General features: G+C 42.5%; 1 protein-coding gene across 1 annotated transcript in view; it reads right to left on the bottom strand.

Moving 5' to 3' along the window:
- LOC135874779 (tetraspanin-15-like) overlaps nucleotides 1-25,223 on the bottom strand; it is a 198,079-nt gene that overhangs the window by 80,820 nt on the left and 92,036 nt on the right. The window contains exon 4 of the mRNA XM_065399708.1: nucleotides 19,375-19,470. Within this exon, the coding sequence (XP_065255780.1) occupies nucleotides 19,375-19,470 (96 nt within the window). The remainder of the gene's footprint in view (nucleotides 1-19,374; nucleotides 19,471-25,223) is intronic.

The raw sequence follows: 25,223 nt of genomic DNA, 5'->3' as shown, positions 1-25,223 counted from the left end.
GGCTAGTCTGTGATTTGAGTGGTGGCTTCTGTTGTTTCAGCTATCACTAAACAGAGGAGAATTTAGCTGCTCACTCATTTTGCCTCAATGGAAAGCTACTATCATGCCAACCAGCTTGAAGTTTGTCAAGGCTGAATCCCCACTCTGTCACTCCGAGTGCAGAAGGTGGGGGCCTGCAAGGATTCTAAAAATTAATACTATAAAATATTAAACTCCCAAGGTTACAGCTTTTCTCTGACCTTGGCTTGGTAAACGCTGCCACTGTCCAAATGCAAAAAAAAACCCTTGGAACCCAGGAAGGAGCACTTGGGAATTCCTCCCCGTGGGATACCCTCAAGCCCTTTCACCCCCCGGGGAAGAGCTGAGATTGAAAACAAGGAAATTAGCTGTGGCTATCAGCTAATCAAACAACATGCACAAACCTTTTAGGACACCAAAAATCCAATCCTGTTTTAAAGAAGGTAAATTTTATTAAAAACAAAAAGGGGAAAAATAAATCTGGAACTCAGGCTTTTTGCTAGATCTTAAAAGAAACAATTACAAAAATTAAACACCCAAAACAACTTTCTTGGGGGTTCAGCTTAAAGGTTACACGCAAACAAAAGCATCAGGGGTTAGCACAGAGAAGAGCCACAAGCCTTAAAAAATAAACAGAAATAAACCTGATCCCATCTAGCTAAACATTTAGGTTAACTTACACATTTGGAGTTTAGATAAGTAGTTCTAGGCATGATCTGATGATTTATGATCATAGCTGGCTTAAAGCTGCTTATAGCATGGCTGCTCTGTCCCTCCAGCCCAGAGAACAACAGACAAAGGGAAAGTTTCTTTCCCCATTTTAAAAAGTTCTAGCCCTCCCATTGGCTCTTTTGGTCAGGTGCCCACTTTGTTTTTCTTTACCTGGGGACTTTTTAACCCTTTACGGGTAAAGCAAGTAAAGAACAGCTACCAAGAGGGATTTTACAGCTAACTGGCTGGCGAGTGTCCATCAAAGGGCGTTATCTCCCCACTTTATTTATCACAAAGTTGGTTTATGATTTCCCATAAACCAAAGATATACTCCCCTGGCAGCCACCCAACCTTCAGCATTAACAACACTAAATGTGAAAACTGCACACTGCACCTGAGTGCTAAATACACTGATTTTCACAAGGAATGACTTTTGACTTTTCATTCTATTTGGCTTCCAAGGACAGTGTTATTTTCATATTGCAGCTTTGCAGAGATTTGTAACAGAAAAAGAATGTGCTGGAGTGAGTTATAATTGCAGATGAAAATGCAAGAAAGCTGCAGAAGGGAAATGTTTTTCAATAAATTACAGTAAGTTTTACAAAAACTTTTCTCCTCTCTCCTCCCACTCTAGGGCCTGAGAATGAGATTTCATGGGCTAGTTAAGTGAAATGTACCTCATGATGATCGTCAAATTTATTGGGCTTAAATTAATCTTTTTTAGTTAATTTAGTCTAGAAAGAAATTATTTTCACAAGACTTGTAAGTGAATTTAGTGCTGGTTAAAGGGGCCAATTTGACAGCCCGAGAGACTAAAACCCTGTCTGTATTCACAGGATAGATATAGCATAGGGAGTAGCACACCGGACTTCATCAATCTTTCCTCCATCAGTATGTCTGGCCTCTGAATTATAGGGACCACCCTCTAGGATCAAGAGGACAGGTCGGTCGCCATGACCCAGTAAAAACCTGCAAAGACAAACAATAATAATTGGGACCAGTTTTGGAAGTGGTTTTAGTGATGTGGTCACCCATCCCCCCAGGTCCCACTGGCAATTAAGCTCAAATGAAGTTGAACAAGTCAAAGACGATGACTGAAAATAGTGCATAATTGAGATTCACGGTGCTACTTGTCCTGATAATTGGCCTCTGGCTAACCTGGCCCCTCAGAAGTGCGGTGTAAGCAGTAGAGCAGACAGCTGGAGATTGGCAGGCTGGAGAACAGTATAGTAGCTTTGTTTGAGGCAAGTCTGTAATCCAAATCATAGGCCAACTGTGCACCTTTGGAGACATTTACATTGAACCAATGCTTCTCTAATTAGTATCTTCGTTTCCTCTCTCCAACTCTAACCGATTTTTCATGTTTTCTATGAATATGACAAACAGCAGCTGCAGACTGGGTTGTTTTTTGTTTTTCATTTCCACGTATGAACATATCTATTTCAGCCCAGGAAAAATCAGGCTCGTTCATCTTTCATTCAGGTTGATTTAATTAGAGGCAACTAGGATACGTCCTTTATTTCTTTCCCTTATGATCACAGGCAGGAGTTTTCATTTCATTGTCTTTAATGAATGTATTTCTCAGTTGTCTCCAACACCCAGGCTAGCTGATCCCATTCCACACAATGCCAATCAGCCTCCACTCTCTCATGGTGATTTCTCTCCCTAAATCAAACTAGATTAGAGATCAGATTTACAGCTAACTAGAAAGTGGTTTTACTTTTTTCATATTCACAAAATACAAAAGAGTTCAAGGAAAGTCACGTTCTGTTCTTTGCAGGATGGAACTAAGCTCACACTACATCATGTTTATTTAATTGGGACGGAGACTGTTACATGAGCTTGCTTGTTTAAATTCTTAGCTTGAAAGAAATGTCCATTTGTTGCTGGCGGGGAAAGGTGTCAGACTGACAGTCTTGGATAACTGTCCTCTTATTACCCTCCAAAGGCATTGTACAAATAACAGGAGGGCAAGTGTTGTGTCTTTCCCATACTGCCTGGCCAATATATTCAAGCCTGTTATGGAGAGACGGCCTCTAAAGAAGATACTGAAGTTCAGTCTCTATAGTCCATTTAGCTCTTAGCCTCTCTGCTCAGATTACATGCGGTGGTGAGGAGTTTAATAACTGGTGTGTGTCCGCTAGCAATTGGACCGAGACCATCAAATTCATTGCACCCCGGTCGCTGAACAGGTTGGGTTGGTTGTCATTTTAATTAAATGCTATTTGTCCAACACAAAGGGAAACCACGTCCTTCCAATGTGAGTGATGCTGTATTTTAGAATAAGAGAAGACAAACAGAAGAAGAATAAACTGTCCATGAGGGAGCACCGTGGAAGCCTCTCCTGTATAATAGCATCCAGCAGAAAGCAGGCTTCTAAAAGTTTAAACGTGCAGTACACAGAGAACAAAATCGTAAGTTTATAACTACATACATCACACGTTGGTATAAGCAACATACTTGGTCCCAGTGTAAATCAGGAGTAGCTCCATTGATGTCAGAGTTTACCAGTTATGTCAGATGAGAATTAGGACCACTTTGCATTCAATATTTTACCCATAAGAAGTGTTCATTAAAGTTGCATAAAGAATACATAATGAATATAGACGTTATACAAGTGATGGAATCCAGAAGTCTAAAGATGGGGCCCAACTCAAATCTCATTTTCAAACATACCAAGACTCTGGGGAAAATTCAGAACTGGATTTGAACCTTGAAGTTCTGGCCTTCCCCTGATTTATTTATTTTTTTTATCCACATTCTGTAATACTAATATATTTGGTGAGACAGCTACTTATACAGCCTACTCACTTTGTTCCCTTATCCATTTCCAGAATCACTGTTTTGACTTCAGCTATTTGAAATACGCCTTTGCTGTTATGCTTATGGTAAGCATTTCCCACCTCCATAAACAAAATAAAAGTAACGCCAGTGAACTAGCTGTCCAATCAGTTGTACAATCCTGTTAGTTTAAAAACAGGATAGGGCTCTATCATGCATGTGTCTACCATCAGCACCACATGACATGAGTGCAAATATCGATGACTGAATAGATGTCTGAAAACGCAGACCTCACGGCCCCTTTGGTGCAGCAGAGACTATTATGTCCCAGCGAAGAGGTTACATGGATTGAAACTTTCATTTGATCTCTCACCCTCTAAACCCAAAAGCAGCTAGCTCAGGCCCAGCTGTTTTGCCAACACCCTTCTAACTGAAATTTCAAACTTTGGGGAAGCTCAAATTTCAAACATGCTGGAAGTGGTACAGAAGTGGCGCACCTATGAGCCTGGGAGGAAAGTTAAAGGAGGTGAACTGTCCCTGAGAGTGACACTTTGCTAAACTCGGAGTCTGCACCCACGTCTCCCGAGTAGAGCTGAGTGAAATGGATGAATAATGTATTTGATGAAAAAAATGTCGTTTTGGTCGAACCAAAACAATTCCTGAATTTGATACAAATAGTTTTGGCCATTCACAAAATGGCCAAAGGAAAAGAAGATGGGGGTGACTCTGCTGCTGCTGTTCCCCTCCCCCAACCTTTATAACCATTAGCCCAATGATTAGGGCAGTCACCTCGATGTGGGAGAGGCAGGTTCAAATAACCACTCTGGAAAATTGACTTTTTCAATTCACCAAAAATTCTGAAAAATTCCATGTTCAGTTTGATCCGACTTTTTTTTTTTTTTTTTTTAAAGAGAAATGTTCAGACCCCCCCCAAAAGATTATTATTTGCCTAGCTCTATTCCCGAGTCCCAGCTGACAGTTCTGACCACTAGACAACACAGCTCCTGATTTCATACTCCTGCTGCCGAAATTGGCTGGGGAGCCCTTGTGCCAGACAGTGGCTGTGCGAATTGGGGCCACCTAATCCTGAAGAGAAATGGGCACCATGTGCTGAGAGACTTCAGGCTGGGATGTTCACAGGTGCCCAAGGAAATTAGGTACCCAACTCCCATTGAAAATTCAGCACCTAACTCCTTCAGAGTCCTTTAAGGGTCTTAGCCTGACATTACAGAGTTTTGATTAGAACATGACTCCCTGCTTCAGGTACAAGGCAGCAGGTTAGTTCTGGTCAAACCCGATGTTATCAGCAAGCAGCTGATCAGGAGGGATACAAGGGTTTTAGATTTCTTAGCAAGAACGCGAGATGAGCAAGCAGATTAGCTGCTGACATTTTTGAGGAGTGACAATGTGCTGATCCCCGTTCAGTTCCCCACAGAACAGGTTAAGGAAATATTCTCATGTCCTTAAGATGCTTAACAAGAGATGACATTTGGCAAGTAACAGCTTTCCCCAAGGAATTTCAACCCTGTAAACTTCAGACCTTCTTCTCGCTGACAGGTCAGTGGCAATGATCAACTGTATTCTCTGCAAATATCTCTGGTTCTCTTTCAGAAGAGTGGAAAAAATAGGCTTTTAAAAAAAAGCAACAGCATATTCCTATTTTCTTTCTTCTCTGGCTTATCCTTAGCAACGCATGCGGTGTTTGAAAGAGATGCTCGTATGTGTTTATGTCCCAAACTTGTGTGCTGTTTCTCTTAATATAGAATTTACTTAAGAGTTTGATCCAAATTAACCTCACCTCATGAGAAACATATCTTCTTCTCCTGCCTAAACAGTGTTTAGATTATAATCCAGACTTCATGGCAGATACCTCTCAGTTGAATCCAAACGCTCTCCAAAGTTTTAAAAAAGTTGAGATCTGGACTCCCAAAGTGTCAAAGAAAAGATAACACCACGTTTATCACCTCAAATATGTTCACACAGACTCTGAAATCCAGTTTATAATGTCCATTTTGTTTTAACACACTATTTTTTTTATACAATATTCTGTTTTGAAAGTTGTATAAAGATGTTATTGTGATTCTTGCTTTGTATAGAATATTTGATAGAAGTCTTTAATGGTTAGTTGTAAATGTACTGTAAATAGCAGATCTTAAATAAAAGGACTATTTTGATCACAAGAGCCGGCAGATCAACAAGATCTTCTGATAAAAAACCCAGGTACATCCTTCTGGTATGAGATACAAGTCTGGTATAGAGATGAGCTCTCTTCTCAAGTACAAGACTTTGTAAAAATGCAAGGATGTTCTATTCAGGATATTTTAGAGAGAAATAACGTGGAGAGATCTGTTAACAAGAGCAGTAAACGTGGGCTTTTTCACCCCCCTCCTAGCTTCACAGAGAAAAACCTGTTTCAAACTCACACAAAGAATTACAGAAATACTGAAGATAATTTCTTTTAGAGACACTTTCAAGTCTTCTTCATTCATTTACCTTTAAAGAAAACGTGTGTAGTTGGGAAATGTTTTGGTTATGACTAAGGGCTTGTCTACAAGATGCTGCAGTGTGGTCTATGGGGGTGCGAATTGTAGAGCATTAATATGTTGCTCGAACTGCCCAGTTTGTGTTGATGTAGGACTACATTAACATGCACTTGGTCCCTTTTAGTTTGTGCCAGCAGGGGCTACCTGGGGCAGTTAGAATGCAACGTATTAGAGCGTTCTACAGTTCACACCCACATAGATCACACTGCAGGATTGTGTAGATAAGCTCTAAAACTCATGTTTCCTTTTAAAAAACCTTGTAGAAACCTTGCAATCCCTTAATGCTTAAAGATGGCATAAGCCTTTTTTGAGATGCATGTTTGCAAATATTTTCTCTAAATGCAAACCGGCGTACAAAAACTTCCTGATACATGTTATGTAAATAGCGAGATGGTTATATGCGACATAACAAGGTCATTTGATGATAGAATTGGTTACTAATAGAAGAAGCCATTGGAGTATAGGATATTTATATTAATTGGGGTATTAATTAGGTATCTGGCAATGCCTAAGCAACTCCTTACTGAGCGCAAAAAAAGACAAGAATCACGGCTCCAAGGTTTGGTGTGAAGAAAGGACAATAACATCTTTGATGATTGCCATACGGCTCTGCCCTCAAGCATGCCCCCTTGTGGCCCTGCAGGTACACTGCACACAGCCCCTCAGATTCTTTCAATCAACTACCCAGACTGAGGTTAGTTCAAGACACGTACCTCATTCATGGGGTCTGATTTACTAAGTCGTTCTACAAAGTGTAACTCACTTTGTTAGTTGTGCCAGGTCTCCACGCTCTGGGTCCACATAAGAATCCTGGTCAGCTCTTGTTCCAGTTCAGGAATGGAGCAGATACATGCTATTGTAACTGAAGGTACTAACAGCTTCTACTGTGAAACACCAGTGTACTTAGACCATGTATTTCAAGTGAGGATACATAAACGAATCTTGGTAAATAGAGAGAAACAGTGGGATTTAATTCAGATTTTAAATTCTTAATATTCATTAATTTGTCTGCCGCAAGCCAGCTCCTTGAATGGCGTGTTTTAAGTAACTGATTTCATCACTTGCTTTGATTTCATAGAATTTAGTTAAGATTACTCACATTGCCTATTTATAAGCTCTTTATTTTATCCATGATAAACTGAACAGCACTCACCAACCTTTAAATGAAAGTCCTTTTCCCCATCTATAAACTGTATAATTTATCTATGATATGTTGCAAAATGTAGCCTGGTCTATAGATGATGAATAAGAATTCCCAGTTATCGCTTTGAAGATTGACAGGTCCTTGTCCCAAGATCAGGCCCAGTACTATTAAAATTATTATATAGTTGGGGAGCCCAATGTGCACAGCTGCAACACTCACACTATAGGAACTCATCTATACTCCCAAATAAATAATTTATGAATCCATTTAGCAAAGTCACAAACACTCTAACTCAGTAAAGTAGATGTTTATCCTGTGGTCTCTCCATCTTCCAGAAGCTGGTGGTAGCTCTTGATTCTGTGGTTGACTGATGTCATTATGGACAACATTCCCCCTTACACTTGACTTCCAGTTCCCCAAAACTTATGGGTTACCTAAGTTTATCTATGCCAAAGTTGGTAGGCCTCAAGCATGAGGCTAGCTGCTGAAGCCAATGTATTACAGGATACAGGCCTGTAGGTTCCTTGCATTACTGCTGAATAAAATAAAGCAGAATAGAATGCAAAGCAGTGAATAGAATAGAGGTAAACTAGCCCACTGGGCTACAGGAAGGACTCACTTCTAATTTTGGGGACTGATACTCTGGTTGTAGTTTACTTAGAGATGTGTCCCCTCTAGGGTAGACCCCACTTTTAAGGTTTAATCTCTGTTAAAAGCTTCCACAGAAGGGCCTCCGGAAGTGATTAGAACTGAAGTCACCACTGTTTGTGCCTTGTTTCATTTTGCTTTTACTCCCCCACCCCTTTTCATTTAGTCATAGTTAATCGCTGTGATTGCTATGCTTAACTGTTGGGTGCCCTAAAGCAGGGAAAGAACAGCATGTGACTGACAGTGGGAGTCACATCCCGGAATTGGCACTTAGAGAGACAATTGCTAAGAACTGGCCCCCTGCCATTTCTTGTTTCTCTAGATTACACTTTTTTGGGGGTAAATTTTTTGGAGATAAAATTACTTGGCACTCAGCAACTTGAAATCTCCCTTTCTAGTGCACAGTCCCAAATGAAGCTTTCTTGTGCATGCCTGTTCTGCTGGAAGAGTTTATATCGCTACAATGCCAAAAGTCTTACACGAGGACGAATGTTGGAAGAAAATCTGGTGTGGATTCTTCATGGCTGCATTTTCTAGCTCCTTCAAAGTGTTGGTCAGGATCTTGGAGGGTGTTCTTCCCTGGGAAGTTAGATATATTCTTAGCTATTTATTGTGCCAGTATTTACTTCTCACAAGACACCACACCCTTAAATGTGTTTTTTAGATCTGAAGGAAGCATAAGAGCTAGTTTTCATGTTTTCTTTCTTCCTACACTTTGATGGAACCCAACAGATGTGGCCTTAGGGGGTCACATTATCAAAAATGGTCCATGTTGATGACAGGCAAGGTATTGTAGATGTAAGAAATCTGATAGTGGTATTACAATCCTGTCTTCTAGATGGTTGTTAGCGTGTGTTTGTTAAAACAAAAACACACATCCCAGTGACAGACTCATGGGATAATGAGCAAGATTGGTGAAAGAAACCTTTCATCTTTTTCTGAGAGAGACTAAAAAGAAGAACATGTTTGCAAGAGAAACACCCATTTATAGGCAAGCAGTGGGCCTGAATTTTCAATCTAAAGAACGGGACACAAAAAAACGTCTTGTGTGTGCAAACAATAAATCTGAGCTAAGCAGTTAATTTGTTTTACACATTTTTCCATTTGTTTTTAATGAACTATTTTTCAGAAAAGAACCACAAAGCAGGGGGAGGAAATGGCTCTAGTATGCCTAGACTGACTTCCAGTGGTCCAAGCCCCTCAGGCTAGGTCTACACTACAGGCGAGGGGTGCGATTCCCCGGCTCATGTACACATACTTGCACTAGCTCTCATCTAGCTAGTATGAGTATAAATAGTGTGGGGGAATAGGCCTGGCTGGCCTCCCTTGCACTGATCAGAACATCGGCGAAGACTCGTCATATAGGCCCGCCCTGCAGGCCACAAGCCTGAACTAGGCTAAGTGACTCAGCCTCCTGCCAAACTCGGTCAAGGGTCATGACCAGAGGAGGGAGGGGGGGGGGGGTCATGACCAGAGGAGGGAGGGGGGGCAAGGAGGGAAAGAATAAAAAGCCCCAGCAGCAGCACTAATAAAATATGTTCATGGCTGATGAAATATAATAACCGCTTGTGTGAAGCAATAGGTAACTTTAGCTGAATGCAAACTGACTAAAAGCAGCTTCTCCTTTGGGTGATCTGTGACCCCCCCCCACCCCCCGTGATTCCAGCTAAATGCAAGGTAGCCAATCATGGTTCTCTTCTGGGTGCTCTGTAACCTCCCCGAATTTCTAGCTAAATGCAAAACTAGCCAATTAGATACCTTCTTTGAGCGTCCTGTCAACCACTCCCCGGTACACTGACTGTAACACCCCGGAAGGTACTATGCACCCTGCGAGAATATACCCCGAATGAATGCCAAGCACTGCCCATATCGGAAACCACCAAGAACCCCTCCACTCAATATGAACCCAATTCTCGTAAATTGATTGGGGAGGTATCGGGAAAAAGGGACAGACCCCAACTCTTATTTCACGCAAATGACGTATAATTTGTACTATGCTTGCGGTTTGAAGGAATAAACGCAGCCTGCGTGCTGTGCTAGGGGTGGTAGTTTTCGGACTGCTACCCCAACGCGTTGGTACATATTGCAATAAACTGGCCTCAGGCTTGAGTCTGTGAACTAAAATCAATGCATGGGTGATTTTTTCCACGACAATAGCCATGTAGCCGCAGTAGCACAGGTAGTGTCAGTCGAGATACGGCTTAGCTGTGCTGAGTACAAACAGGTATGTGTGTATGAGCAGAGGAAGCACACCCCTAGCTCGTAGTGCAGACATAGCCTTAAGCACTTTTGAAAATCTCCCATCGTAGGTGGTTTGGGGAGGAGGCTTTAAATCAGGACCTAGGAGTTCGATTCCTGGCTGTGCCACTGAGAGACGTGCTATATGATCTTGTGAAAAAACTTAGCTCTCTGGGCCTCAGTCTACCCATTTGTAAAATAGTTATTTTAATACCGATCTTATAGGGGAGTTAGGAGGCTTAGGGCAGGTGCACAAGCAGAGTTGTACCAGTTTAATTTTATTTTAATCCAGTTTAGTTAAACCAGTGCAAGTGTGTGTAGACACTCTTATTCAGTTTACATTAAATTGATTAGGAATATGTTAAAGATAAACTGAAGTAAGGGCTTATCTACACTACAGAGCCTTTGCTGGTATGGCTAGGATGGCAAAGACCCTTAGTGGAGATGCAGCATATGTCAGCATAACAAGTTCTTTTGCTGTCATAGCTACACTACCTCCCTGAACGACATCAGCTACACTGGCAAAGTATATTGTCAGTATATTTGTGTCTACACCGGGGTTGGGTGGAAGGTTGCTGGCATAACTATGTCAGCTAGGGAGTGTGATTTTTCCGCCACACTCCTAGTCAACACAGCTGTGCTGGCAATACTTTATAGGGTAGACAAAGCCTAACGGCAAAAGAAGACCCACGGCAGCGAATCTCAGAGCCCGGATCAACTGACTTAGGGTCACGATTCACGGCTAAAAACAGGACTGTAGACATCTGGGCTCGGGCTGGAGCCCAGGCTCTGAAACCCGACAAGGTTTCAGCTGACCCAGGCTCTGAGACTTGCTGCCAAGGGTCTTTTTTGCAGTGTAGACATACCCTCAGAGTATATATAAACACACTTGCACCAGTTAAACGATGCCAGTTTAACCCAATTCAATTAAACCAGTTAACTATCTGGTTCAAGTGTATATAGACAAAGTTTTAATTGACATTTGTAAAGTGCTTTGAGATCCTTGGTGTTATTGAAATGCAGAGTACTTTGGGTCTAGCAGACTGCAAGGGTAGTGCATGAAGTCATAGAAAAAGGACATTTACAAGACACAAATTGCACCTGCTGACCCTTGCCTTTGACAATTCAGTTGCTGAAATTTTGCACCCTTCAAAAATTCATCATGCTGCTGACATCCACGCAGTGAAGTCTATTTGATATGTAGATAAAAATCAACAGTTGTTATGAGGCCAGTATTATCAATGTTCCAGCTACTACTTCATATGGTGTAAGGGAAACTAATCCAAATGATTTATTGAGTCCTAACCAATCTCCTTTGCATTATTACTTGCACTATTTATTACCTTTGACAATATATAAAATCTAGTTTATTTATTATTTCCTCAGTTAAGGCAACCGAATGAGTTCTGAATAGTGGTATGACTTGCAAAAACTGCCAAGCTTTAGCAATAGTAAATAGCAGCTTTGAAGCTATTTCCAAGCATGTATAACACATAAATTTGTTATAGCAAGAATCTTGTTCTTTACACTTTGTTCTTTCAGTAATAAGAGGGATTGGCTTACTTTTCCATGGAAGAAGAATGATCTTAGTCAAGGTAAAGAACTGGAGTCCAGTTCCTGGATTCTGTTCCTAGCTCTGCCACAGATTCTCTAAGGGAAATTTACTCCCTCCTTTTCTGTGCCTTGGTTTCCCAAATGATGAAATAAGGATAACAACACTTACTCTCTCTGAGGAGCTAGGTGCATTATTTGTGAAGTGCTTTGACATTTTAAAATTAAAGGGGCTATTCAAATGTGAAATACTGTATTACCGTTGACTTCAAATTGAGAGTGAAATTGAAAGGCTTTTGATTTTAACAGCTAATCAGTGGTTTAGGTATCTTTAAGATTGTCCACTGGGGCACAGTTTCACGTTAAAAGTTATTACAAATCCCTTCTAACTCAGCCAGTTTATTTTCTAAGCTTGAAAGAGGAACAGTCCTGGCCCAAGGTATTCCTATTCCTTTGAACCATCTGGCTGTGGGACTAGTTTGATCCAATATGGTAATTCTTAGGGTCCTATGCAATTCTGCAGGCTGCTACTGCATGGGTGGCAGGCTACAGTCAACACAAAATGAGTTTAACCCTTGGTAGATTTGTTTTGTACCAGTTAGTAGCTGAGGCAGCAGGCCTCGTCAGTGCAACAAAATGATTTTCCTTACACAATGAGGAAACTCCTATAGAAAAATCCTATACAAATGAATAGGCTGATGGAAGGCCAAGATCTGCAACTCATATTGACTTTCAAGGGGAATGGGATGCCTATCTCCCTCCCTTTGAAGATCCTGGGCAAAGCCAATAGAATGCTGTAGAAATGCATTATGGTTTTAAAAGAAAGTTACTCTGAAGCCTAAAAGAATGAAATCTAATCTCTAGGGATTTTGAACCTCTGGCAACCCACATCAGTTTCGGTTAAGTTCTATGAGATGGATTGACTAGCCAGCAAAAGGGTTATCATCTGTTAAATTCCATAAGGGAAAGAACTATAGAAATGTTGGAAGATTAACTTTGCCGATTTCTGGTTGAAAAGAGGCTTGACATATGAACAAGAAACACAGTACCCTTCTCAGCTTTCAAGGGTCTGACTCATGATTCAAGGTTTCATTCAAGGATGTATCTATCTAGAAAATTGGGACGTGGAACAGCTCCCCCAAGCTTGTGGGTTGCAATATTTATTATGCTAATATTTTAACTTCTATTGCTCCCACATTTCCATCTGATGATACCAGAAATAAATGCAATAATGCTTGATCGGGTGCCCTTTAAAGGGAAACTATGCTACCGTCAAATTACTTAGTCTCAAATGTAAAATTTTTTGCAAACACTACATACCTCCCGTGTAACATGTGGAGATCTAGCCTTAGCTGCCTAAAATAGAATCCAGAGGGAAGGCTTGAATGAATTAAAAAAACAACAACAGACACTGGGGTATATAAAGCAGGTGGAGTATGAAGAGGAGGCAGGAAACGGTAGAACAGCCAACAGCACCGGAAGCTCTTATGGGCAAATCCCAAGATGTCCAGCTGAGCACAGAGGTTTTAAGATGCTTTCCAAACTATCCAGTGATACTGCACTGGAAGTTGAGAACATGACCATGTTCTGATGTTTCCTGCTTCTGGTCAGGGTGGAAATGCCACAAGAACAGCCTCTCTCAAAACAGTATGGCATCTATTGGCTAAAGTTTGACGTATCATAAGAACTTGACATGACTTGTCTACCAGCGATAGTACCACTGGTAGACAAATCATGTGAAGTTCTTAGATGCAGTGCAAGTAGAGAGTGCATTCAAGGTGCTATTGCTGTGTACACCTTGTATTGGACAGCTCACCAGTTTTCACTGACCTGCAATAAATCTGACCCTCCCAAAAAAGCAACACTGGAGGGATATTGAAAAAAGTCCTGTGTATTCCCCCTGATGGAATAGAAGAGATGAGTCATGAGAAAATGCTTAACAGGGACCTTCAAGGCCTTTTCTCTTTCAGCCTTAACTATACGTGGGATCATCAATGGCAAAACCCTAATGATTTGTAGAAACCATCCCTGTTTTCATAAGAAAGCACTCGGGAGATTTAGCTAGCCCAGGGGTAGGCAACCTATGGCACGCGTGCCAAAGGCGGCACGCGAGCTGATTTTCAGTGGCACTCACACTGCCCGGATCCTGGCCACCGGTCCGGGGGGCTCTGCATTTTAATTTAATTTTAAATGAAGCTTCTTAAACATTTTAAAAACCTTATTTACTTTACATACAACAATAGTTTAGTTATATATTATAGTCTTATAGAGAGAGACCTTCTAAAAACTGGCACGCAAAACCTTAATGTATGACCGGCACGCGAAACCTTAAATTAGAGTGAATAAATGAAGACTCGGCACACCACTTCTGAAAGGTTGCCGACCCCTGAGCTAGCCAAATCTAGGTGCTTGGCATTGCTGAGAAATAAAACAATGAGGGAGTTCAAGCTTAAAATATTGGAGATATGTGGAGAAGCCAGGGATGGAGGAGGAGAAGACAATGCAGAACCGAGGACAGGAACTGCCAGTTATGTGAAAGTGTTTTATGGATGAATGGCTCTTACTCATTTAATTTAAAGAAACAAATTGAATCAAAGAGATAAAAGCACATTGCCAGCAGCAGTGATGGGGAAAGAATACGAAGCAGCAATAGCACCTTGGATTACTTCTCTTTCCAGCTTCACTGGTCCGAAAACCAGCAAAAAACCAAGGAAAAGAAGCTAACCAAGTCAGAAAGGAACTCACTTCCTGCATTCTACACTTGATGCAATGAAGATGTGCTGACCAGATTCAATCCTGGACTGTCACTAGTGATCTGCAGCAGGGCTCTGTGCACCTTCTGAGACTCAACTATGCTCAGAACAGCATGTTTTGGCAGCACTGGACTGTTCCGGTGAATTTGAATCCAGGCTTGACCTTTAAGAGATAAAACATTTAGCAATGGTACCACTCCTACATTCAACAAAGATGCTGAAAACGAACAGCACTCTCAAAGTCCCTTCTTTCCAAGGGCTGCCTTGTGTGTTACAAATGCTAATGAAAAACATTAATTAATGAAGCTGCAAGACCCTGGTCAGCTAGGGGAGGAATCTCATTGTGCAGACAGGAAATCTACACTGCAGAGAAGTTAACAGACTGATTTGCTAGAGTTGGTCCGCCTCTAGTCAGCATCTGTACTCAGCACCTTTGAAAATCAGGCCAAAAGAGAGACCATATAAAGTAAACACAAAATCTGTGGCAGAACCAGCAATGGAACTCAGATGCTTTAAGTCACAAGATCCTTCTCATTTTGAAATGGCCAGGAGCCTGTGAATGGTGTCATTTGATACCCTGGAGGAGTCAAATCCTCTATTTATCCATAAAGCAAGTAGAACACTGGTACAGACAAGACAGGTACAGACAGATGCTTCCTTCAGCTCAAGTGGCAGACCCTTCTGGCTTGCAGTTCTATTCCCCATGCCACCCACATGTGGCTTAGCTGCTCACTGTGCTGTGAGTGTATGCCTCTGCTTTGAGATTCATGACAACTATTCACAATGTACGGAAGGAAGTCAACATTAAACAGGGAGGAAGCGTGACTGAACAATGGTGGACTGGCGAGAAAGGAATGAAACATTTAACAATTAACTTCCCATGCAAAAGGCTTAAGTGAATGAGTAATTAGTGGGCAGAGGGGACCAGCACTATGTGAACTAATTAGTTGTTAGAGTTAAAAAACCAGATAACGTCACTCAGCTAGTCAACTGACTTATTGAGGCACATAATTGAAGATCTGCTGCTCAGGACTTCATGAAAACAACAAGGAGTCCGGTGGCACCTTAAAGACTAACAGATTTATTTGGGCATAAGCTTTTGTGGGTAAAAAACCTCACTTCTTCAGATGCAGATCTGAAGAAGTGAGGTTTTTTTATCCACGAAAGCTTATGCCCAAATAAATCTGTTAGTCTTTAAGGTGCCACCGGACTCCTTGTTGTTTTTGTGGATACAGACTAACATGGCTACCCCCGATACAGGACTTCATGAATATCCATACTCTATGTTATGCCTTTACCAGAGCAAACAAGACTATAAAAAGAGAACGCTGTTCCTTTTTGTGACAGGGACCAGTGACTCTTGAGTTGCCTGGCTGTTATCCTTCCTTAGATCCCCTACAGCAACACCACGTTTCCCATGAGCCTATGTGAGCAGAGCCTGTAGTCAGGAAGTGAGGCAGAATGACATGATTTTGAAGCTTCCACGTTCCTTGTTGTGCATCTCAATCAGGTGTTTAGCAATTTTTAAAAGACCTACCAGGAGATATTAGATCTTGCTATTTTTAAAGAAACACATTGTCAAATAGCTATGAAAATGTACCAGCTGAGACACAAAGTCTGCATCACCCCCACATTCCCCTTCTCGTGAAGATGATAATAGAACTATTAATAATCTATTCACCTATCAAAAACCCTCTTGCTGTGGGTAACTGGTGAGAGAAATCTCATAAGGCTGATACATATATACATTAAGGCTGTAGGTTATTAGCTCCCTGCACACAGGGATTACTTGGTATTTCTATACAAGTCCATGTATACTACACCCAGCTACTCTAGTGATGGGTGCCACACAGATACCTGTAAAAAAAAATACACACATCTCAGGTCAGCAGATGCTGTGGAAGCCTCTCTCTAATCAATTCACTAGTAGTTGTACAACTGGTGCCTCAGCTGGTGCTCACGCACACAAGGAGGTAGTTCACGCTCCATGCCTTGTTCCTTTCTTGACCTCTGTGCTGAGAATCCCAGCAAAGGCAATAATGAAGGCAGGTTTTAGGATATAAATACCTATCCAGGAGGAACGACAATGCCATCAATGCATTTCATACAAACAACCTAACGGATATCATAATAATATAAGAATGGCCATACTGGGTCAGACGAAAGGTCCATCTAGTGCAGTCTTCCGACAGTGGCCAGTGCCAGGTGCCCCAGGGGGAATGAACAGAATAGGTAATCATCAAGTGATCCATCCCTTGTCTCCCATTCCCAAATTCTGGCAAATGGTATCAAATGGGAATGACGTTCAGTCAACAGGGCAGCATTCAAACCATGGCCATGAAGATCATAAACTATCCTCACTTCTAAAACATGAGCCATTCACTCCCAGTGAGAGAGATGAGAGCCTTTGAAAAACTCTCCCTACAATATGTTTGCTGCCAGCAAACCACATGACTTTTTTTTTAAATCATGCTGCTAATAAGCCAGATCACCTCTGCTAATAGGATACACAGAGATGGAGGAGTGTAGAATGAGCAGTGACTAGTCATATACGCTCTTGTGACTCCCTCTGAACTCTTGCTAGGAAAGTATCATGTTTGCAGCTAGCAGAAACTTAATATATCTGTCAATTACAGGTCTCCATTTAAAAATCAATATTTACCCATGGAAGTATCGGAATTCCTGCAATTCTTCCTACTCTATGTACAGTAAAACACTGCATTGTATGGAAACTGTGGGTAGATGCTGACTCTTTAACAGCAGCCATGGTACCTTGACTGCATAAAATACCCTGCAAACAATACAGTGCCTGGTATTCTTCTACTTTCATTCAGCGCGATCCCTAATAATCACCTCACCTACTTATGAATTAAATGGATCCTACAGCAATGCTATACAGAAATACAGGACAGAAAGTGAATGCCTTGGCCAAATAAGATTGCAGAGTAGTCAGGGAAAACCGAAAATAATTACCTGAATTGGAACAGAGACAGGGCTTTACAAGTGCTTTACAAAGGGAGGTAAGCATCATTATCCCTATTTTACAGATGGGGAAACTGAGGCACAGCGAGGGGAAGTGACTTGTCCAAGGTTGCCCAGCAGGCCAATAGCAGAGTTGGAAATAGAACCCAGCTCTCCTGAATCCCACCCCACTGCTCTAACACTTACGCCACACTGCCTCCTCTGAGAGATGGGGTGTGCTTTTTTCCTGTCAATACTATTTGATAATTAACAAAAAAGTAGGATAGGATTTTTCAAATGAACTTAAGGGACTTCCCTAGACAAATTAGAGGATTGGGCCAAAAGAAACCTGATGAGGTTCAACAAGGATAAGTGCAGAGTCCTGCACTTAGGACGGAAGAATCCCATGCACTGCTACAGACTAGGGACCGAATGGCTAGGTAGCAGTTCTGCAGAAAAGGACCTAGGGGTCACAGTGGACGAGAAGCTGGATATGAGTCAACAGTGTGCTCTTGTTGCCAAGAAGGCTAACGGCATTTTGGGCTGTATAAGTAGGGGCATTGCCAGCAGATCGAGGAACGTGATCGTTCCCCTTTATTCGACATTGGTGAGGCCTCATCTGGAATACTGTGTCCAATTTTGGGTCCCACACTACAAGAAGGATGTGGAAAAATTGGAAAGAGTCCAGCGGAGGGCAACAAAAATGATTAGGGGTCTGGAGCACATGACTTATGAGGAGAGGCTGAGGGAACTGGGATTGTTTAGTCTCCAGAAGAGAAGAATGAGGGGGGATTTGATAGCAGCCTTCAACTACCTGAAGGGGGGTTCCAAAGAGGATGGAGCTCGGCTGTTCTCAGTGGTGGCAGATGACAGAACAAGGAGCAATGGTCTCAAGTTGCAGTGGGGGAGGTCCAGGTTGGATATTAGGAAACACTATTTCACTAGGAGGGTGGTGAAGCACTGGAATGCGTTACCTAGGGAGGTGGTGGAGTCTCCTTCCTTGGAGGTTTTTAAGGCCCGGCTTGACAAAGCCCTGGCTGGGATGATTTAGTTGGGAATTGGTCCTGCTTTGAGCAGGGGGTTGGACTAGATGACCTCTTGAGGTCCCTTCCAACCCTGATATTCTATGATTCTATGATTCTATGACTTGGGTTCCTATGTCACTTAGGTATTTTTGAAATTTTTATTTACATAGCTACTACTAAATTTCAATGGAAGTAGGGCCCCTAAGGGCTTGTATATATGAAGAGTTAGGCTCCTTTGTAAACCCCAGCCTTAAAGCGGATTATCAAGTATTGTATTTCTGAGGCTTGGCTTAAATAGTCATGAAGTTTAGCAAAAAACAACAACAACAACAACAACTTAGCATCAGAGCTTGTGTTAATATAAAAAATATTTCAGGTGATAAAAACTGACAATACTGAGTAGTTAACAGAGATTATCCATGAAAACGTGAAGATAAAAAGTAACTTCTTTCAAAGCACAAAGGGGCTCTCTCTTGGAGTGGGTGCACACACACTATTATATATTGTGAGTGCATAAATTAACTGTGTGAGATTCTTCATGGTAAAAACACGAGACTAACCAGAAAGAATGTTTAGCCTCAGTAGCAGAGTGATTTGCAACTGTAAAGCACCTGTCGGGTTCGTCTGGATCATTGCAGAACCAAAAATTGATTGATTGACGGATGCATTTTTAAGGAAAACTGAATAAAACATTCCTTGAAATGGAAATGAATTCCAGGTAGGAAGGAAATTATCACCTATTTTAAATATATTTTTTAATATCTCTCACACTCATAGAAATTGCAGCTTACTACTCATGAGACATTGTTTTCAGAAAGGAAAACAAAAATCAATAAATGTTTTCAATTAATATTCCCCTTATTGATTATTTGGTTGCTATTTAATGAAGCACAGGTGGCTCCTTCTGGAAGGATCGACTGAATTATTGTGTCAAGTCAATCTTTACAATAACATGCCAACACTTAAACAAACAAACAAAGCAAAACCACAGCAAAACTAACCTTTTCTTGTACAAAATCCAAAATATTCTTGAAATCCAGGTCATCATAATAATGCCTAATCCCCTCTTGGATGTTGGAATGGAAAACTGCATTCATCTGGGGAAACAAAAAGAAGCAACAGCACAATACCAAAGTGAAAAAGATGCTTGGAAAATACCAAGAACAGAAGACAAATACAAGGCTACAGAAATTATGCCTTTTTACAAACCACCATCATCTTTCTAGATCACTGTCCAAGGTTTAGGCCGCAATGTTGCCATGTCTTGTGATTTTGCATCTCAGAATAGTTGGTGTTTTTTTTAAAGCTCCAGCTACTGGAGTCAGGTGATTACATGAGAATCTCAATTTTCATTTAAAAAAACAAACAAACAAACAAACAAACAAACAAACAAACAAACAAACAAACAAAAACACATTCCCAGTCTTTGTGATTACGAAGAAAAGCTTGAAAATGTGATCCCTAAAACCTGAAACAGCAGAAGGCAAATAAGAATCCAAAGTTTATTTTTTAAATACTTATGATTTCTGGCGCCTGACTCTTGATTTTTGAACCTTCAGGGTTAGCACTCTTGTATGCAACCTCTGCCTTTATTTGCTCCATACTGCATCTTTAAATATCTAAGGCCATGTCTGCACTACAAAAGTATGTCAACCCAAGAGCTATCACAGATATTAAATTGCTTGTGTGTGCATGCTTGTCTCCTTGTGTCGGCGATGCACGCCCTTGCCAGGAGCGCTTGTATCGATTGTACTGTCCGGGTGGGGCATTGTGGGACGGCTCCTGAAAGCCAATAACAGTTGACACAAGCAAAGCAGTGTCCAGGCGGACACTGCATCGACCTAATTACAACCACCGTGACTCTACGCCACTCGGGGAGGTGGTGTTACTAAATCGGCGTAGATAGGCACTTACGTCAGCAGGAGCCAAATTTAAGTGAAGACACTTCCACAACTAGGTCGATGCAAGGCAGCTTACGTCGACCTAACCGCGTAGTGCAGACCAGGCCTAAGGGCTTTGCTGTCTACAGACAGTCATTTTGTGTTCAGGTCAGCATGTAGGAGCAGGATTTTATAATGTCCCATAAGAATTAATGTATGATTTGATTTCATCCTGTCAGCCACCCTTTTTGAATAGCAGAAAGGAATGACAGACCAGGACAATCCTTATGACTGATTATGATCACCTTTTTGTTTTAGGATAAGTTATAATGTCTACTGTGGTTTCCTATATGTATTACAAATTAGGCACTCTAGTTAAATATACATTTCTTTGTTTTAAGGTTTTAGTAAGTAAGAGACAGAAACTTGTATTGTATCTATGTTAAGGAAATTAGAGGAATGTTGAGGGCCTGAAGCCCCAATGTGAATTGTTTTAGTTATAAGATTTAGCAAGGCTTGATTTACAATGTATTCTGCTGAATATAAAATGCTGTCTGTATACCTTTGAAGGTTTCTGTAAGAGATTGTTTGTGTGAATGAGGAATGTATGCATCAGGAAAAGATAAGGTGTAAAGGCCATTGTTATAGCCAGATGGTCAAGGAAGGAGTGAAGAGACTTAAAGGACATCCATAATGAAGGGCAGATTGACGACCCTGAGGTGAAGGCTGGCACCCCTAAGGACAATTGATTAAATCGAAAAAAGGACAGGATGACCCTCTCGGAGGTGTAACTGGTCACAAACTGACACAGCAAAATCCATAGACTTCAACAGAAAAAAAACCCCTATAAGAACAGGGTGCTTGGCCATGGGACTTTGGGTTCATCTTGCCACACTCCAGGAGCATCGGATCACAACCGATAGAGCCCTGCTCCCCTCTGCGACCAATCTGGCTGGCCACTAGATTGATCCAGACTCTGGACTGGTAAGTATAAACATCAATGCAGGACTATGTGTGTGTGTGTATGTGTGTGTGTCTGAAAAGCATATGCTAACTGTTGTATTTTCAATAAATGCTGCGTATTTGCCTTCCTCTATAAAGATCCTGTGTGCTTTGTATGAGCATAACAAGCAGACCCTGTCAGATTCTGTGCCATACATCTCAGGAGGTGCAGCAGAGAATGTCTGGCCAAAGGTATCCTTGAGCCAACTAACTCTGGGCAAACTCCTGGGGCCGGCACATCTCCCAGCATGAATTAGAGCAGTGCCTAACTTAAAGCAGCATTCAACAGCTGCCTATGGACTACTCTGCAACCCAAGGCACACCAGCCATTTCTCCTCCTGCCCCTGACATCCCCACTCTCTCTTCCAGCCCACGCCTATGCCTGGGCTGTACCGGACAGCACATTGGTCCCTATCCACCCTGAGCTGGGGGCATTGCCCAGGAGGCCATTCCAACTGTCTTTCTGGATCACAGAGAGAGTATTCTTGTTCCCTTAATCTTGACTTCCCAAATAATCCAAACTTGACAGGGCAGTCACACACTTTGGTATTCTGACTAAAATATGGCCAGGCCCTGCCAACTTAACCTACAAGACAGGTCACAAAAACGTGCATTCCTGCTCAGTTTTTCCTAAACCTTGTCTACCAATTCTGTATTCTGAGGTAGTTGCTGAGGGAAACGGACTCTGGGAAGTCTTCAAAGGAGTCAGCTCTTAGCAGGGCAGCTACAAGCCAAACCCCAGAGCAGGTTGCCTCCTAAGAATGGATAAAATTACTCTGTTGAAGGAACCTTTTCGGTCACCCAGGCTCTGAGGTAAAAGCTGGGCCCAGGGACAGATTGGTGGGATTTTGAGTTTTACTTTAGAGTTATTGTTATCTGAATAAACCCAGACCCCAAGAAGGGTGTAGTGATTGGCTGAGCAAAGGTGCATGGGGGCTGTGTAAAAGGAGAGGGGAAATAAAGAGCCGGGCAGTCCCCGGCCACGAGGGGACCGACGGGTGATGGCCAACTCATTTACAGAACTTTGTTCCACTCCTGCAGCAGCTACCATGCCTACTGCTTTCAATGGAAGCTGCACCTGTGTAATGGATAGGGTTGCCAATTTTGGTTGGACATATTCCTGGAGGTTTCAGCACATGACATAATCTTTAATTAAAGGTTAAACTTTAATTCCTGGAAACTCCAGGACAATCCTGGAGGGCTAGCAACCCTAGCAAGGGAGAGCAGAATCTGACCCTTATGGTCAAAGACTTATCATGTACTATTTTTCCCCTTGAAGACTCACTGGCGCAGCGCCTCCTCCTGGTCATATTGGAATTAGCTCTTTTCCAGCTTCAAAGTGCCCTCTGCTGGCCGGTGTCTTGCCTGCCTCAGGCCCTGTGTCCCTCCCAGACCCCAGTGGCCCTTTACCTGGGGGTTCTGCCCAAGCAGTACCCCCTTACTCTAGGTCCCAGGGGAACCCCCAACCCACTATACTCACCTTGCCTCAGTGGCTACTGCCAGTCATCATCTAGCCCCCTTTCACTGGGGCAGACTGCAGTCTGTAATGGCCACTCATCATTGGCAATGGGGGGGGGAGGTTGGACCAACTGCCTCTGCCTAACCCCGGACTGCACCTCTGCAGCCCCAGTACCTTCTTTAGGCCTTGCACAAGGCCTGCAGCCTGGGGAGTTACTAGGCTGGAGCTCCACAGCTCCTCTTGCCTTTCCCCAGCACTACTCTACCTCTGGTACCCTGCTCCCAGGCAGCTAGGTCCTTCTCTCTCCACCACTAGAGAGAGACTCCTCCAACTTCTGGCTCACAGCCCTCTTATCAGGGCCAGCTGGGCCCTGATTGAGCTGGCCACACCTGTGGTCAGCTACTCACTCAGCTTCCCCCAGCTGTTCTTACTCTTCTTATTTAAGGAGCAGGGTAACCACCCCACTACCGTCATGAAACACAGGACTCTGCTATGTGGAATGGGACACACAAACAACAAGCTGACAAAGATCTCTTAAGGCAGAGCTGATACAAAAGGCACCAGCTGGTTCTAAACAAACACAAATCCTTTATTTTCTACACAAGCTCACGACCTCCAGTAAATAAAAGCATCTTTATCCTGCCTGCCATTATCAGCGAGACGCATGTAGATAGCTGTCAGGGAAGCCAACAGCATCTTAGATTGTGTCTGTAGAGAAATCCCTCCCCAAAATGGGATTTATTAATACATAGGTATTTCAGCCCTTTGATGACAGGGCTAGGCAGCACAATGAACCATGAGATTTGTCATATGGCTGTTGGCTACAATTATGATTTGTTGTATTGGATCTGATTCTTTCCCCCGTTTTTATTTATTTACTTTTCACGTTTGTGTGTTGGTGTTAGTGAACTAATGCTATGCTGCTGCTAACACCGGAGATCTAAGTATTCTCTCCATAGAGCCCTTTGCACATTTAATTCTCTCCCTACTTAACATTTTTCATCCTGTTAGTAACTTTGTTCCCTGACTGCATCACATAAGAGGTTGTATTGCAACATAATAGCTAGTTGCATAGAGAGGGGATATGGGACATATTAGTACCGATAGTTTAAAGAGTTTCTTTAGTTCATGTTCTGTGGATCTATGTGTTTAAGAGTTGTAGGACAAAGGTTCCAGCCCCCATTTCTGACAGCAAGAGATACTGATCTAGTACAGGTGTCTGACTGGAAAGCAGAGGGGGGGGGGGAAGGAGTGGATGGGGGCGGGGCCTCAGAGAAAGAGGCAGGGGTCTATGGGAAAGGGGTGGGGCTTGAGAGGGAAATAGGTGGGGCAGGGGTGGGGCCTCGGGAAGGGACGGGGTAGGGGAGGTTCTGGCACTCCTGCTGGAGCATCCGGTTTTTAAATATTACCAAGTTGGCAACCCTATGTGCAGCTAAAATCTGAGACCACAAACGGACACACGCAAAAAGACTTTCCTCACCAGTTCCTTCCCCCAGTGCTGTCTAGCCATGAGCTAGTCCTGTCTCTTCACAGCTCAGCTTTTGGCATGCTTGAGATAAATTAATTAACTCAACACAGCTGGCCTGTCTCTGCCACCCTCACAATCACTGAATTAAGGGCACGCAGCTGTGATCTCTTCTGAGAGACTGTACTAACCCTTTCGCTGCCAACTCCTACATAGGGTCCCCGCATTTTATCACACTGAATAGCAACCTCTTCATGCTCTTCCGAAAAGAAGTTTAAGGAAAGGTCCTTTGCTTTAAATTTCATCTGAGTTTCAGTTGGGTGCAATGACATGGCTGATTTTATTCTTTTCGGATAAGGAACATCGGGAGGGAACAACTTTCTTGTTTGGATATTCAATTTTCAACCCCAGGTGGTCAAATTGCTTAGTGGAGTATCCTGATTACGTGGAGTGTGGTGGGAGGGGAAAATTGTTCCCAGCTGAGGATGACAGGCATGGAATCAAGCCTGCTTATCTATTCACTAGTAAAGAAAGGGTAGAATTCTGCTCCCCTGTGTAAAATCCCACGCTCCATGCAGGGAACTTTACAAGACAGGGAGGAGAGCAGAAATGGCCTTGAAAATGTGAACTGATTGCTATGGTTGAACACAACAAACAGCTTGCAGAACTTCTGCAGCAGTAGGAGGGTTGTGTGTGTCTTTAAGCTCCTCCTCACACACTTAAAAAGTCAGTTATGTTGGGGTATATCCTGAAGTATCATGTCACACTGTCCCTCCCCCACATCCCTAGTCGCTGTGTCCTTAGAGCAGTGGTTCTCAACCCGCGGCCCACTTGCAGCCCAATCAGCACACAGCTGCAGCCCATGTGACATCCTCAGGGCCATTCAGGTAGTATTGGATAAATAACAGGAGTACTTGTGGCACCTTGGATGTGGCCCACAATGGTAAATATTTTGAGAACCACTGCCTTAGAGGCCTTAGCGTGGTGGAAAGAGTGTTATTTTTTGCGGGGGGACCACCTGAAAAATGCTACAGCTCCCTTTGT

Source organism: Emys orbicularis, chromosome 2 (assembly GCF_028017835.1).
Source record: "Emys orbicularis isolate rEmyOrb1 chromosome 2, rEmyOrb1.hap1, whole genome shotgun sequence".
In the NCBI taxonomy this organism is placed as follows: domain Eukaryota; kingdom Metazoa; phylum Chordata; order Testudines; family Emydidae; genus Emys; species Emys orbicularis.
This window is presented reverse-complemented; position numbering and strand designations above follow the sequence as displayed.